Here is a 17,201-nt window from a genome sequence, read left to right on the forward strand (position 1 = left end):
GCAGGCTCCATTGAAATTGTAATGAAATTATTTATACCACACAAATACTACTGCATGAATATATTTCATCCAGAAAGAAATGTTTTTTCTCCAGGGAGACAATAAACGAGACTTACTGAAGGAGAAATAAAACCACCCTCGCAAAATAAACTGAGGTAATCAATCTAGTTAATTAAATTCATCTCCCAAACTCTCAGGGAAGCCGTGAATCATAGCCGAGATTTAAAAGAAATATGCTAAGGCAATACCCAGATCCGTGTCGCCTGTATACTCATTCCTTTAAGTAATGTTGAAAGATTGTTTCAAATATTATTTTGTTCTTTTCCCTTTCCACACAAACCAAGAAATATTTGTTATGCATGAAGCCGGAGCAGCAGAGGTCCTTAAAAACATTTGTTTAAAACATTCATGAGCTTAGGACACATTAGCGACCTCTGCTATGTGTCATCTAGACACCTACTACGTGAAGGTGTGAAGTATAGCGCATCACTTCTGTGGGTTTACCAGAAATGCCAGCTTTGCAATTTACAACCCCGGCAAAGGGTGAGAAAGAGTAAAATCAGGGAGTATGGGGAAAAGCACTGAGTATTTGCTGATTCTACAAGAAAGCTACAGATTGGACTGAAGGTTAACCAAGCAAGAAAAGCGCGGTTGGCAGGCTGAACTTCTTAAAATGTGATCAACAGCTGCATGGGCAGAATTCAGAAGTGAGTAAATCTCTCTGGTAATCCTTGAGCAAAGCAGAACTCACTCGTACCAGTTTTTCACTGTGAAATATTATGGTTTTTTTATGTCTGAAAATCATCCAGCAAGAATCAAATAAGCCCAGAAGCGCAAATCTGGAGCCGTTGAAGTATGGTGTGAAGTTCAGATGTTTATGAGACCCTACAGCCAAACATTTTGATTTTAATTGAATGCTGTATTTGGTTTGAGGCTTTGGGAAAGATTTTAGTTGACAGCTCACAACAATGCCCCAACACCAAGGAAAAACTTGGGGGTTTGTTTTGCAGAACCAGTCATTCGTTATGTTTTCAGTCCCAGTTGCATCTGCCTGAGAGCATGGCAGCACAGAAACAGAGCCGATTGCCCAGGGGGGTAATCTGCTGGTGGATTATTTTCACAGGTTCTTATGGCAATCCTGAAGATTTCCTCCTTCACTTTATTTAAAGTTTAAATATTTCTTTCAGTTAATACATCATTAGTTTGTTTTTACATTTTCAATATGAAATCACCAAACATAGTGACCTTTTAATTATTTCTGTTATTATAAGTTGTACAAGACGTTAGACCAAAGTCTCCTAATTGGACTTTCTTTTCATTCATGGATAAGATTGAAAACAGTGTATTTGCATAGCACTTTTATAAAGAGGGTATCTTGCTCAGAGGTTTCTCCTCTCTTCAATCCAATTTCAGTTTCGGACACTTTTAAAATACTTTCAAAGAAAAGTTTTTCAGCTGCATTTACAATCAACTTGGACCCGCTATCCTTTGAAATGTATTCCATTAAAAGTTTCAAATCTCCAAGTAAATATTCAGCGAGTACTCTCTGGGAACACTTTGTCCCTCCTTCCCCTCTGTCTCTTTCTTCAAATAGATCTATGATAGAGCAGTTTAGACTTGTCTCATGTACTTTCCACAGTCGGGGAGGAGACTCATAATGATGACCATAAATCTTTGAAGCAAAAGGAGAAGAGAAAAAAACTGATGCTTAAAGCAGATGCATATAGATGCAGAAAATAAGCATGAGGGTGAGAAGAGACAGATTTTTGATAAGATTTAAGAAATCCACAGTCAATCAGTCACCAATGAATCAGTTCAAATCTCATTTTGAAACAAAAATGACAGATGAAAGTAATTACCGATATGATCTAATCTATCTCATGATATTATCATACTGCAGAATTTGTTGCAATGATTTATAGAGCTTCTAGACAACTGAGCTTCCCAAAAGCTGCATTCAAGTTGCAATGTATAATGAAGTTTTACATTGCCTTGACACAATAATCCTTTCATATTCTCCTCATTGGGCAACGGTGAGGTGCTGGCCAGGAAAAGGTTTGGATATTAAAGGTGACTAAAGGTCCACACAACATTTATTTAGCAAACACATGGCAGGTAAAGCCTTTCATAAAGGAAAGGGGCAGTCACAATGGAGAAGCAGATTAACTTTATGAACCCCTATTGTGAACTATACCCGCCTGTAGGGTCGTGTAGGTGATGGATTAGGAAAAAATAATAATAATAATGTCAGCCACCATAACAACAGAGAAAGAGACTGAAACTGAATATACCTTTGTACACATACAGGCAAATGTTTCCATGCAGTGACATGAGAAGGCAAGCTGCATGCACAGGTCACAGATACAGAGACACAAAGACAGATTAATGAGCAAACAGGCAAGATGGCTTCCATAACAACTCCTGCAGCTCACAACAATGTTAATCATGGAGTTCCAGGCAGAGAAAATGCAATATCTTCAAGTGTGTGTGTGTGTGGGGGGGGGGGGGGGGTAGAGAAAGAGGGAATAGGAAAGACACACACACACACACACACACACACACACACACACACACACACACACACACACACACACACACACGCTGGTGATCTATCTAGTTTAGAGCAGATGAACCTCAGTTGAACCCTAATGGAATGAGGCATGGCAATCTTCTTCATTTAATACATTTTTTAATTATTTTTATCATTTGAAGCAGATGTTTTCAAAGTCTGTGCATCCAGAGTTGGGAAATAAAGCAAATCAAGTAATCTTCAAATATTCTTTTTACATAATTTGTATTCCTTTATTTATTTAATTTCGAAGAAAAACAGCCATGAACCTGCTTGAAGACTTGTCCTTTAATTACGACCTCCAAGTACATGCCTCATACACACTGACTAATCCTCACACTAAGAGATTGAACACCTGGGGCTACAACAAGACAAATACATGGCAGCTTTAATAATTTCTCTGTAATCAATGAGTAGACATTGTGAAAAGGAGAAATGAACCCTGATACCCTCTCTCATAAAAAAAACAAGCTTCCATAATAAGAAGAAATCTCATTCATTATTCATATGCAATTAATTTAAAGTGGCCATAGAAAGCATCTATCTGGTATTTTAAATTGTTCTCTGTCTACAAAGAAGATATATAACTTTGATTGATCCAAAAAATGTCCAGATGCAGTTTTACAGGCCCATTTACAACCCTATGATTTGGTCCTAGAATGAAACAAGCTGAATTGCCTTATTTGGGGCTCATTTAAATAATTATGACGAGCTCTGTTCTGATTGGCTGGTTTACAAGGAGCAATCATGGCTGCCTCACCGACAGAAGTAAGTAAAGTTCGCAAAACTGTGAGAGATGAACCATGGAGGCTATTGGCATCCAACCTTACATGTTTGAGCCTTTGTCGGAGGAGGAAAACCGATGAATTTGAATTGAACAGCCAGTTGGTCGGAGGTTGGAGAGCAACATTACGGAGTGGTAAGTGTTAGCGTTAGTGTTTCCAGTAGCTGGTGTATGCAAATGTTGGGGCTGTAATTCACCTGTTTTTACTGCTGTGATATGCATATTCATGATTTGCACGTGAAGGAGGAAACAATGGCGTTTGAGGTTCACGGTATGTCAGCTCAATGTACCGAACTCTCCTTATTCAACTATGCCAAGGTACAGTTTTCCATTCTATGACACCTATAAAGTCAGCTCTGTTCTCTGGAAAATGATCTTAACAACAAATTATTTTACATGTATGTAGAATTCCTCTTTAAAAGGAAAAATATATTTTTAAAAAACTAAATGTGTCTATTATGCTGTATACGTATATGTTTTCACTTCTGTATCACAGTTGAAGAATTCTTATGTGGAGTTTGTGAAATACACGTTTTATGGCATTGCTGTGCGTGAAAGTCCTGCTGTTATGTCGGTCTCCACACTCTTTACAGACACTTGAAATAGCTGATAGGACTCCTGCCATCAGTGGTGGGCTGCAACTCCACTGCTGAGCGACCAACCGAACCATCTCACCATCCTACGCTGTCCAGTGGCACTTCCAATGAATACTTAATAGCTGCTTCTCCCTCAGAAAGCTCCTTCAGGAATTAAAATAAATCTTGTTTTTCAGACCTACACTCGAGCAGATGTGTCACTCAAAACTCACAACAATGTCTAGTCGGGTTTGTTTATTTTCTCTATAAATAATTTAAGAGTTGACAAGTTGGCAATCTAGGAATAAAGATGGAACTACGGCAAACTTAAGATTGTTTAAAGTTGTGTGATTTTTTAAAATAAAAAAGATATATAACGATATTCACTTGTATCTTAGTATTTACTAACATGTCAAACATGACTACAACCCCTTATCCATGAAAGCAACTGGGTAGCATACTTAGCATGGACGTATTAATAAGAACTTCCATTCATTCCTCAGTGCTCAGTTTCTTTATACACAAAAGAAAAGATAAAGCTTCCTACATTGTCATGAACAAGTTACATATAACATCCACTATTGTTGCAAATAAATGATTGCATATGTTAGTCAACATTGCTCTATGGGCACCGGCAATCCTCAACGAAATGTCTCCCTGTCTAACTTATATAATAATTAAATCCCAATTTTCTTTCTTTGTAAATGCAACCATGGGGCGAGATAAAATGGTTAAGTTTTTCCATACCTGCTATAATTCCAGCAAAGCGACATTGGGACTAATTATTGCGGCATGGCAAAATGCTCTTCTGGTTTTCGGCACATTTTGAAATACCCCAGTAATTTGTAATTACGCGAATCCGTTCCTGGCTGAATCACATTTTACATTCTGAATCTGTGCCTTGAGCCTCGAAGCAGAGCCCAAAAAATGTTGATTGCAGGGATAAAAGGATGAATTAACATAACCCTGATCAGACATCCACAACTCCCACACGTACAGTAACATGCAATTATGTAATTATCCATTCAAAAAGCTGTTTATTTACAGGCAGATGATTGATGTGAAATGCTTTAAGGTATTATTCCACTGTTGATGGTTTCTTTCTTCTTTCTTCAAAACTGCCAATACACAGCATCATCTTTTCCATCAATCTGAGGTCCTGGTGTCAAATTCAAATTTCTCCTTCTGCGAGGCTATTTTGAACTTCATGTCTGGCTTGGAGCTACCCATGAAGCTGCATTTCTTTTTCTTTGGAGCTCGAGTACATTTATAGGTCAAGTTAGATGTTATCTGGTTTGAGGCACAAGCACAGCCTTTTATCGATGTGGAAAAACTGGCCTTTCTGTCAACCTCTGTCTCAGTCTCCAGCCGCCTGTATTCTCCAGATTAGCCCGGGCAGCTGGCTCATTTTCTGACCTGAATACCTCACCAGCAGAGGAACAGAGCCCAGGTGGAGAGAGAATGCAAAGGAGGAGATAGTATGAAGAAAATGTGAAAAGGATAGTGACAGAGAAAACCCGGTCTTAGATAGAAGAGAGGGGTCAGAATACTCACTGACAGGGAAGTAGCGCTATTTCATTTCAGAAGCTTTTCAGGACTTTATCTCTTATTCAACGCAGGGGATGAAAGCAGAATGAAAAAGTCAGAGAGCATACTTCTTTTAAGCTCTCATGATCCACTAGTTTAGGAAACAGATAGTTTTTTAGAAGATAAACCAATAATAATCTTAATCTCAGTATTTCTTTCTATGGCTGTACAACTCTCTATGTTTATCAGCGAGGCAGACACAGCATAGCCATTACAAGTTCTCTGGGGAAGTGACTGGGCAGAACTCTGCGACCACAGGAGCAGTTTTGAGTACTTCGCCAAGCGTTAATGTCTGTAGATGGAGATATCACTATAACTGAGCAAGATTCAGTCAAGAACATTACAGAGGTGTAGTTCATCAAACTAAAGGTCACGTTTGAAAAAGGTTGTGGTCAATGTTTAGTACTTTTTTTGTGGGTATAAATTTGCCCGGTTTTCCAAGTTGCTGCCAGTGTCCAAGGAGCTTTGTGGGTAATGTATATACCATGTTTTAAAAATAAAATAAAGCGACTGGATTTGGGTTGTCAACCAATCAATCACAGCAACTGTTGGTGAAACGAGTAATCAAGGAAAACATGAGTTTAAATACAAAGTTTTCTTTTGTATTAGAACACCTACCTAAAAATGAATCAGTCATGAAATTCATCTCTGCAGTGTTTAATTCTGATTATTCAAGTAGATTCTCTCGTAATCCTTTGGTTCTTTCAGCCTTTCCTCGCTTGCTCTTCCTCCTTTTACTGTACTGACAGCTGCAGCTGTGACAGGCCTTTTCATTCCCTTTTTTTTTTTTTTGATAGATAAAGGGAGGTAAAAACAAATAATACAAATAATGATTTGACCCACACACGGAGGGGATTCAGTTTCATTATTTAATTGTCCTCCACAGTGTTCAAAAAGCCTGCAGATTTCATCTATAAGCAGCAGAAGAAGAAATAAGTTTGCTCTGCCACAGGAACCTTATCCTCTAAACAAGCCATTTCAACCCAGGACTGACAAACTACAGTGTTAGTACCAACATCGCAAAGAGATGACAGCTGTAGCTGAAAACTCTGTGTCTCATTCATCATAAAGAGCCAGACATAAACACATGACAGCAGATAATGTGTGAGGTAACTGCCAGAGTTTACGCTGTACCTTCACGTATTGCATTGTAACAAAAGCGTTGCCTGTCAGAGGTATCAGGTTATATTTAGGAGGATGTTTGTGGGTACATGTGCTGTTCTGTTCCCGTAATTGCAGGCATGCTTGGGCATTCAGATGCTCACCAGAGATACTTTATATAGTATTTTGCAAAACTTTTAGCTCATTTCGCATCATGGACTATAGGAGAGGTTTTTATAAGGATGAAGCCAAGTGCTTGAAATATGACTGCAAAATTCAAGATTCATGGGAAACATGCTTATTCTCTTTTTTTGCAGAGTTAAATGAAAACTTGTACCACTGTTATATACGTCTGTTCAATATGAGGATCAGACAAGCAACTGTTCCTGTATCCGAGCATTAATAATCGAGGTGAGTCGAGGGAACGACAGATGTCCTTACTCTGGACAAACAAGGAACTCTTCTTCATATTAAGACAGATAAGACAAAAATTAGGATCTTTTAACCTGACTCTCGTTAAAAAATGACATTTCCCAAAATCTCAAGAAATCCCTTTAAAAAACATGACATGCCATTTTTTCACATTGCAAACCCTGTTATAAACAAACATAGCCTTTTTACATGATGCTGCGTTGATTTAAATATATGTTTATATGCCTTTTTCTTCCTTGCATCACACATAATTAATATTTAAAGCCTGTTTATGTTTTTTGCATGCAGATATATGGCAGGTGGGGAATACACGTGTGTGATGACAGTTCTCTTTAATGTTTTATAACCACCTGACAGATCAGAGCTACCGGCTTTTCTTCTCTCCTGTATTCTTACATGTCTTTTATCTCTAATCCTCATAGACAAAAGGGAAAGAAATATCACATTTTCACATCAGCCCCAGCTCAGTGCTCAGGTTGAATCAGTGTTGACAAGCTGAGGTTTTCAGCTTTTCCAACAAGTCTTAGCTTGGCAACAATGGCTTAGCCAGAGACTGCCATTTCATCCAACATTGACTCAGTATGGGCCAAATTCACCACTTGCACTTCACACAGCTTTATCTCAAAATGCAGATTGCAAACCATACCATACTTCTGTAACTTCATGCAGTATGAGCGTTTGATGTGCCAGCTGTGTTTGAATTTGTATGCATGTGTGTGCTTTCTGAGAAAGAGATGAAAAAACCTGAGGGCTTTTCCTTCTTAAAAGCCCGGCCCCTCTGACCTACCACAATCCAGACATGAGCTTTCAGGCTGATTAGAGAATTTAAATTGGGATCTGTTGAAAAGATGGTTCCTATTCTCTACAACTACATACTTGTAGGATTTTCTATAAAAAACAACTAAGTGTTTAGTTACAGCCTAATAATGCCATTTATCCTAAATTACTTAGTTCAATGGCTTTGTATCTCCACTTTAAGCTTAAAATAAATCACAAATTCAGTCATGAATTAATTAACTTTTGAAAACACGAAAGGGTTAAACTTGATTTTGAGATTAGCTCTTTTCAATTTGAAGTGTGTCAGATAAATCCAAATAAGGTCCTATTTTGCTGACTTAACTTGCATAACCAGGATGTCAAAGTCTATTAAAGCCCTCATAGCCCTCACTGTGCCCTGAGTGGTGGGTCTTTAACATTTTCTGGTAAATGGGCAGGTCAGATACCAGAGCAAACGGGAATGTACTGATTCTGAAAAGGCCTATTATTGCTTCAGCGAGACAGAGGCGAGGATGGTGGTTTACTGAAAGAAAGTGTAACAAGTCAGCCAATCGATGGCTATTATGTCTGTGTCAGAGCTGAATGGTTGGCGTAATTGTTCTTAATGAAGTTCTGGATTAGAGATGACTTGTCTTGGAAAGAAAATAAAAACAAATTTCCTCTCAAAGAACCTTGCCTTCATATTCTCTCTTTTAACATCTAGCTATATATGAATCTAAAATAAGTGAAAGCTCTTTAATGTATAACATTCCTGTGAAATGTTAATATGAGGTGGACAAAGTCTTTTGGAGTCCTTTGAACAGCCTAAAATGCAACTAGCATTTTATCATAGCCTACATAAACAGCATTTGAAGTACTCTGTAAACGCTAATTAATGTAAACAAAAGCTGGTCTGTTTCATTCAAAGGAATACAAATAAGTCTCTAAGCTAAATAATAAATGCTGTCTTCTGATTTTGTTATCAAAATAAAGCTTTTGCGTAAAATCCAAGATGTGCTACTGAGAGCTAGACGTATTGTCGATTTGAAAGTGATAAAAGGTGTCCCTCAAGCACAGCATTTCTGTAAAAGGCAGAAATAAAGCTGCAAATAAAAATGCAAAGGGTATGGCACAGGGAAGAGCTTTCTGGGGAGCGCTCCAACACCCAGGGGAAAGGAGAGAGGTTGGAGCTGGTGCAGCATGAGCTGGAGGTTGCAGAGCGTGAGGTGAGTTCCAGTGGAGTTGGCATGAAACAGCAAGGTGACTGCAGAAAGTAGCTACAGGCTAAAAGACTATAAGGTCACTTGGGAGGAACTGGAAAGTTAAATCCCAAAGGACGATGTTCCTCAGGCAGGTTGTACACAATGTTCTTGTCTTCAAACATCTTCACTGCTGAGGCAAGACGAGGGCTCCTGGATGTTGTCTCTGTCCTCAGTGAGAGCGCTCCATCTGGATAAATCACTCCAAAATCCTAGTTGCTATAATATGCATGACAGCGTGCTGACAGTAGCATGCTAATGACAGGATCTTTTTCTCTAACCACAGTCCTTTTGAGATTCAGTAATGAGCTAATATTTTAAATATTACTCATCTGCTGCTGAAGATGTGATATCATATAAATCTGTACCAAATAAATTGTGTGGCCAGATTATTGGTAACCAACATGGACAAGTATTTCTTAATGCCCTTAGGGAAAAAAACTACATTCAAACTAACATCTAACTATTCGACTACTTAGAAAGCTTCATCTGCTTATGAAAAGCATGTGAAGAAAGCTCAAGGACAGATACTCAATGTACCTTGAGGTAAGACTGTTTAGTCAAAAAAGGGGAAAGGTTCCTAGAAATCATCCATCTAGAAATGTTGTTGCGTAATAATAGTCACACAGGGATGCTTACAATCTACTGCTAAGCTCTGAAAGGTCAACTGTTCCTCTGAACCGGCAGAAACATCTGTCATTTTGTTTGAAAAATCTTTTTTTTTTTTTAAAGTTACAGTAGTATGGTATGGTTTATTACCTGAATTGGACATTTATTAGTGTTAGAGTTATCTGGGAAGTGCCCTTTTTACCAAAGACGTTCGAAATGTATTGAAAAACATGAATTACAATCGCTTCTAAATCAATCTGCCAAGCCATGACAGTCCCCTTTCACAATGAAAGCAGGCAAACAGGGTTATGCAAGTGTGAGCCTGTGTGTGACAGATTGCGTCACAATCAATACGCATTTATGTCTTATCATTGGGGATCGTGCACCTGCGATACAGCACAGTGATTACAGTCAACCAAGCCATCTTTTCTCCTGTTACACTCTTTTGTTCTCTCCAGCAGTCTTCTTCCACCACAACAACCTGTCTATTTCACTCTCCCCTTAACCCTTTCTTTGTCCTCCTGACAAATAACACGCTTTTGTCGAGCTGCTCTGCTCATTAGGATCCATTGGCCGGACAGCTTTCTTATAGAACAAGCTGGTGTTATGGCGACTCACATTTCACTTACTGTGCTGCACAGCTCTGGCGTAAAAGAGGTTTAATTGTCATGGCAAAGGATAACTAATTTCAAGGTGATTCTCAAAGAAAGCTTTAAAGAAATATTATGATGATGTGTCAGGAAAAGAACAACATATGAGAGAGGAAATAGTTTTGAGCCTGAAGTCGATAAGAAAAAGTCTATTGGACAGATTTATGTGGAGGAATACAATATTTATTTACTTATTGGAGGACTGAAGAAATAAAAATGTCCCCTCACATCACTGATATTCTTCATTACACAGCTGCCTGTGAAAGTCTAGATTATTTATTGCATTTCTCTGTGTACTGTCTCACACACACCCATCCACCCAACTGTGTTTGCACACATGCATGCACACACAACAAACTTTTCCTTCTATGTTGTTGCACTCACTGCTGTTGTTGAGACAGGAAATGAAGGGAGCCGTATCAGCCAGTAATAACTGCGTGCTGATGAAGAAGCTCTGACCATGCACAGAGAGATGGAAACACAATGAGAACAGCACACTCTTACAGCCTGATCAATACACACCAGTCTTCAGCATTGACAACCAGAATAGAAAACAATCCCACTCTCTTTGTAGCCCACACATGTATTCATTGCTCGAGTCAATCTTTACTTCTTTTAATCATGTTAAGAACATTTTTGGCGCCCTGTAGATGTGAAAACAAGTGTAAAACACAGAGGTACACTATACTTAAACTCTCTAAAAGAAGTGGGGGTGCATAATCTATCAACCTACAGACATAGGTGAAGAAATTCAAGGATGATAATCCCATTGAAGTGTGTTAAGTAAATGCGTATTAAAGGATTTATGTGGGTTCTTATTTTTTAAGGGTGGTGAAAGATGCATTATGTCACTATCCTGTATGACATAATTTTCTACAGACTCCTTGGTCTTTAATGTAAGATTTATGGATTTTTGGAGTACACCTGCCTTCAGGTAAATGAAAACCTTTAAGAATCAATTTACACAAAGTTGAAAGGCATGCACCACTGCCACCACATGGACCGAGTTACGTATTGCAGCAACATTACAGTAATATATTGAGAAAACAAGCACCCAGGATTCACTCAAGAGAGTCAAATACATAATATCGGACTTGAATCAATCACAAATGTTATTTGTAGTTTCAACATTGAATATCTGCTTTTCAATGCTTTCTGTTTTGGGTGGTGTTAATCATTGGAGATGAGGTGCAGATGTGAGGATCTTGATCATTGCATCAGCATTAACATTAACATGAAATATGACTATGTTTTTTGGACGTTTTTTAATTTACATTCTTACATTTTGCCATATTTCTGCTATTCTAACTATGTATAACAGTGATATTATTTACTTGACACCACCCTGGTCCAAATCAGGCGAGATCATGATAACGTTTTTACTCATGAATATACATTGATGAATGTTTTGCATTCGGGAATTTGAATTGGAGGAGGTTAAAACTCAAATCCGAATGAAATTCATTAAACTTTGATCTGTATGAAGACAAAAACATTTAGCAACAAATGTAAGTTATTAAAACTGATTTTTCCATCAATTTATTTGCCTTTTTAGATTAAATGTCTACGAAATAATCAGTTTAATTTGAAAGATTACTGTTTATGTGTATTATTGTATTACATACTTTTATTTCAAGAGAAACACTTTCAATCCATTGCCCTGCAAGTCCAGCTCTACTTTTTGAGATCCAACACTGCCCTCCTGCGGCACTTACCGAACATTACAACCAGCAGAGGGCACGCATCTCTCAGTGAGGCTGGAGGACACATCAGCTACCAGAAAGTGCAGCCACCGGCAGTAGTAAGTTGGGCGCTGACCGCGATCACAATCGGTATTTTCTTTAATCATGCACTGTACATTTTTAACAAAGCGTGAGTTGTTGTGCTATGCAGCCACCGCGGAAATAGGTTGACATTTCGCATATGGCTCGGGAGCAGTCACATGGTTTTTGCATGGTCAGTGAAGACACATCAGTATACACTCTGAGACTCGTTCATCAGGCTTTAGCTGTCAGTGTGTGACCACAATTTCACCGCAACCTGCTGACACCGGGATTCCCATCTCAGCAATGCCTCACAAGAGCAAAAAAGAAAAGGTAAAGTTGATGTTTGATGCAATGGTAGGCCTACTTTGTTATATGTTAACATTGGGTCATTTGTTTTAAGTTATTTAATTGATTCCTTACTCTTTAGGAAACAAAATCTGGAAGATCTAAAAAGCCTGGAAGTAAAAATGGGCCTGCTGACGACCAAGATGTAAGTATTTTTGTTTACTTTTCACTGTTCAGAGAGAACTTATATTGGCTTCTTTTAAAACATGTCTGCAAAACTTTAAAATGCATTACCAACATGTAGAAAAGTATAACTGATTTTTTAAACACTACAGGGTACTGCAATATAGGCTACCTTTTAGCAAGGTCAGTGTAAAAAAAAGTTCTAATTGCTCTTATGAGGATGTTACATTTACTTTTTATAGGACCCAACTCTTTTTTGCTGTTGTGAATGTAAGAAAGTAAATGTATTTAGTCTTTTGTCTTTAGTGTTACTTGGTGCCCTATTTAACAAACAGCCTTAATGGCACTTAGGAGGTTCACTGTAAACTTCTTTTGACCTTTTTGTAGAAAATGTTTAGCATGACTAAGGCAAAGATGCTCATGTGAGATTTCAGCATGATCTTATGACTTGATTTTCTCTGAAAACACTGACATTCAATCGCTAGTTCTCCCAATCATGACTTGTGCTCTGAGTATAATATGAGCCATTGTAGCGGCTATTTTTGTCCATTTCTGGCAGGCATCAATAATGTTGAGTAACGTGCTTTGAGATTGGAAGAGACCTGATTGATTGACAGCTGGGCCTCCTGTTTGTTCTAATGACAGCTGTATCTGCTCCATCCATGCTCAATTATTCCGTCCACTGAGGTCCATCACAAACGCTGTCAACAGATGCAGTGCAGTATACCGCCAAGTATGATCAGGTTGCTTCACTGAGAATCACCTGATCTGATTCGGAAAGGAACTTGACCCTAGCCACAACATCCTAACTCCTTCTCTTTTCCCTTCGTGTCCTATGTTTTTCCCCTCCTCCCTTTTCGTGTCCTCACCCTCTCCACTCCTTCTCCTGCTTTAAACTCCAGAGTGACACTTGAGTAAAGTGATTCCTGTGCTATTTCCTTTGGGTGCAAGGAACTACCTCACTCTACTTTGCTCTAGTAACTGGAGCTCTTCCTTTACGATTCTTGTTTCTGCAGGGCTCCAATAAGAAAGTGCCTCCTGCAACTCAGGTGATGAGGGTGAAGCAGCTGGGGTCACACTCAGCCGTGAAGCGGGAGAAGAGGTTCAGCACTTCCTCCTTCCCCCTCAGTGCTAACAGAGAGTTGCAGAAACTAGCTGCACTGGCAGGTATGCCTCACTCAATATACAGTTTCTGTATTTTTATCTTCAAATACAACAACTCCACTACATTTCCCTCCTATGTGACGACACAATGATAGGCTGTTACAGTTCTCCTGGAAAATGCTAGCTGAGCTTTATCTAGATTGCATGTTTGGCCCATATGGATGAAGGGAATGCTATTAACTATTCATAGCCTTGGTGGATCCTCACAACCGCCTTTTTAACCTTTGCTCACTACATAATTTAATAGCTAAGCAGACTGCCCATCAGCTTAATCTGTAATTCAAATTATGTGCAATCAGCTGCATCTCCAGCCATTCAGTGGAGGAAACAGATATTGCTCGGAAGGGCTCGCTTGTGTAAGATAACTCTGACTCAGTCTGAATGGACAGTGGTGGAATCTGGGCACAAGATGTAAGCCCAAATTAAACATGAACCCTAACTGGTGACATGTGTTGGAGCACCAGGCAGCTGAGAGGCCTTCAATATACTTCAACGTTGCACTTTAAAATAAGGTTATTCTGAAGAGGTTATTCTACAGCCTGATCAAGCAGTAGAAATAACTGGGATTTTAGTCATTATAAAAGAAGTAGCTGCTCCAACTGCAAGTGGTTAAGTGTTGATTGATTAGTACGTATCACACTGGTGCTGATTCCTGAGATGAGACAGTGAGGTTGAGGTTTGAACATCTACATCAATCTTTCATGGCTTCTTTGTTTACACACCGCATTACAGGCAGGATCTAGCCTAAGTGGTTTCCTGTAAACTATACGCAGCTATGCTTTGTTCTCATACCTAGATGAGCCTGATGACACTACAGAGAAACCATTGAGGTGTACAGCCCAGAGGATTTGCAAGTTTGAGGAAGACATGGTCACAGTTGACTGCATGTGACAATTAATTAAAATAAACACAAAAAAATAGTTTGTTTTTTAATTAAAATAATCCATTTCTGTGAGTTACTTGGAAAGGTGAATCAGGCCAAAGAGAGAAATACAAGAGAAGACAAATGGATTTTTTGTTTGAAGCTAAAACTGGCTTTAGACTTTAAATGTGTGCTCTACATATCTGACCAAATACTAAAAGAGAAAGAGGTGGACAGAAAGAAAGGACATTTGGATCTGTAAGTGTGCGCCCTGACAGCATCAAATCAAAATGTATGGATCCAATTTGAGACTCCCCAAATTTCCCATTTTTTATTTTGAATATCAAGAGACTACAGACATCAGTCCAACTTGCTGCCTTTGGCAAAATGTTGTCCATAGCAATACAATGCATGTTTGAGTAGAGGAGTAAACAGTGTGTTGTTCCAAGTGTGAGTAAAACATTTAGTGATGGGCTCCTGTTACAGACATAGGTCACAGACACTCTTGGATAAATTGCTCAGCCTGTGCTGCCATCTTCTGGCTGGAAATGGGAAAACTGTTGTTTCATTGACTTAGCTTTTACAGTAAATTGTTGAGAGTTTTCACATCGTTTAATGTCTAACCTTTTTTATTAGCTGTCTCAATTTTGCAACTAACTCTGTTTAATTAATAAGGGCAGTGTATGTGTTTTAAGGCCACAAATCTATTGAAAACCACAAAAACCAAGATGATATTCTTCCAACTCTCAAGACTTTCTGACTTCGTTACCTACTGTCTGTTGCACTTAATTGCAATACCATTTGTTCCTAAAAAAGATATGGAAGTCTAAACCATGGACACATACAAACTATTTTGTCTTTTGTAAAGTCTCACTAATTGCCTTAAACAGATTGTCATCTGTCAATAATGCAATTATGTCACTATAATGGACTTTTATGTTTGGTCTTTTTTTGTAGTTCTTTTACTGTTGTGTGGTTGTTTATTTGTCTACCAGCCTAGTGATAACAGATGCAAAATTAGCTTCTATGTCACTCTGATTCAATTATTTTCAATGGTGCACTGTCCCAAAAATAAACAACACAATAATACAATTCACGGGGAGCATGTTCCACTGCAGATTAATCCACATTTGGTGCATTAGTGAGTGTTTACCTGATCATGATGGGGTGCGTGGGCCTGACCCCAAATATACTTCAAAGCGTTTGTTCAAAAGACTATTATGGTATGTGTTTTGGATTGATTTTGGACAGCAATGGAGGTGTATGGAACAGAGAAATGACATCACACTACATTAATGATACTGGATATTGCCTTCATTTTGGCTTTTGGTATACTTAAAATATAGAACATCATCAGAATACTGTTTTGTGTCATGTATTTTTGATCGAGTCTGTCCTCTCTATAGGAAGTAAGTGGCAGCTTTTAGAAAATACCGGCGCTCGTTGTCATGACCGAGGAATGTAATGGCACCTCTTGGAAAGGCTTTGGCCCCTTAGTGAGAGAATGCCAAGTGAGAATTGCTTAGTGATATACTTGGCCTTCTTCTAATCTTCTCTCCTCTTTTAACCTCCAGAAAAAAGAAAGAACTGTTGAGGAAAAACACAATCCACAGTAAAATTATAACTACAACTGCTGAGAAAAAAATCCAGGCACATATTTGTTATCTATGTCTTGAAAGTGTAACTAGTAAGTGATTGAAACATGACTTACGGAATGTGGTTTTGCTTTGTGTGTCCTCTGATGAATCACATGAGAAGGACAGCTGCTTCATTATGTAAAGATGAAATGCGGATCATATGCATTTCTTGCCTTGGAGTTAGATTTTTTTGGTGTAGATTCTTGAAATAATGGTCAGTATAATAATACACAACCTTTGTGTATTTGATATATACTATGATATTCAACTTATATGATATATATTTTTTGACTATAAAGAGATGTTTGAGTCCCTATATTAACTTTCATACAGGCTGCAAAATGCTGATCTGAGCTGCAGCAGTTTCCTGCGCTGTGTGGCTGTGCAATTTATTTTTCTATCCTCTCGCTTTCATTTCCTGTTTACAGCTAATTTAGTTAAGCACTGTACATCACTCAGAATAACATAATGCAGCAAATTCTGCCTTTGCCTGAACATTGTGAGTCACAAATCCATCTTTCAAAAATATATTATTATGTTACAAAACGGTTGATTGAAGCTTTATTGTGTTCCTATTGTGAAATCCAGTAAAGTATCTTTCATGTCTTTTGAAACTGGATCTAATCCTTTCTCCAACTTAATATTATTTGCTCATATTCAGAATGACTATGCCACACATTTACATGGTCATTCATCTTGTGTAGTGCATAATCACACACATTTCTGTCGAATTGCTTTGGTTTTCCTTGCTGAAGAGCTCTGGTGTTTGAGTCCACATTCAGCCTGTCCTCAGCCCCTCTTGCGCTTTCTTCTTGTATCATCCTCTTCCTCATTGAATCCAAAGATTTGAGGCCCCCTCTGACCCTCTTCTCCACCCCCCTATGATAAAGCACGAAGCAGAGATGACAGGAGAAAACAATGAGAGACTTTGAAGATTCAGCCAGGGCCTCTCTCTCCCTGGGCACACTCGGAGTAAGTTATT

At 38.5% G+C, this 17,201-nt stretch overlaps 1 protein-coding gene across 1 annotated transcript; it reads left to right on the forward strand.

Annotated features, from left to right (window-relative positions):
* The first annotated feature begins 8,919 nt into the window (after positions 1-8,919).
* On the forward strand, positions 8,920-14,611 carry LOC134881140 (serine/threonine-protein phosphatase 2A 56 kDa regulatory subunit delta isoform-like). The gene is made up of 5 exons (XM_063908284.1): positions 8,920-9,064; positions 12,324-12,418; positions 12,516-12,578; positions 13,573-13,723; positions 14,517-14,611. The coding sequence occupies exons 1-5, from the start codon at positions 8,920-8,922 to the stop codon at positions 14,609-14,611; spliced, it is 549 nt and encodes a 182-aa protein (XP_063764354.1).
* The last annotated feature ends 2,590 nt before the right edge of the window (positions 14,612-17,201 follow it).

This window comes from Eleginops maclovinus, chromosome 19 (assembly GCF_036324505.1).
Source record: "Eleginops maclovinus isolate JMC-PN-2008 ecotype Puerto Natales chromosome 19, JC_Emac_rtc_rv5, whole genome shotgun sequence".
NCBI classification, from domain to species: domain Eukaryota; kingdom Metazoa; phylum Chordata; class Actinopteri; order Perciformes; family Eleginopidae; genus Eleginops; species Eleginops maclovinus.

What these genes read in the sequence shown, in the direction of transcription:
- LOC134881140 (XM_063908284.1), top strand. Translation starts at nt 8,920, where the DNA reads ATGCAAAGGGTATGGCACAGGGAAGAGCTTTCTGGGGAGCGCTCCAAC. An exon ending in AGTTGGCATGAAACAGCAAG is followed by an intron (nt 9,065 to 12,323) that starts GTGACTGCAGAA and finishes CTCGTTCATCAG; the next exon opens with GCTTTAGCTGTCAGTGTGTG. An exon ending in ACAAGAGCAAAAAAGAAAAG is followed by an intron (nt 12,419 to 12,515) that starts GTAAAGTTGATG and finishes CTTACTCTTTAG; the next exon opens with GAAACAAAATCTGGAAGATC.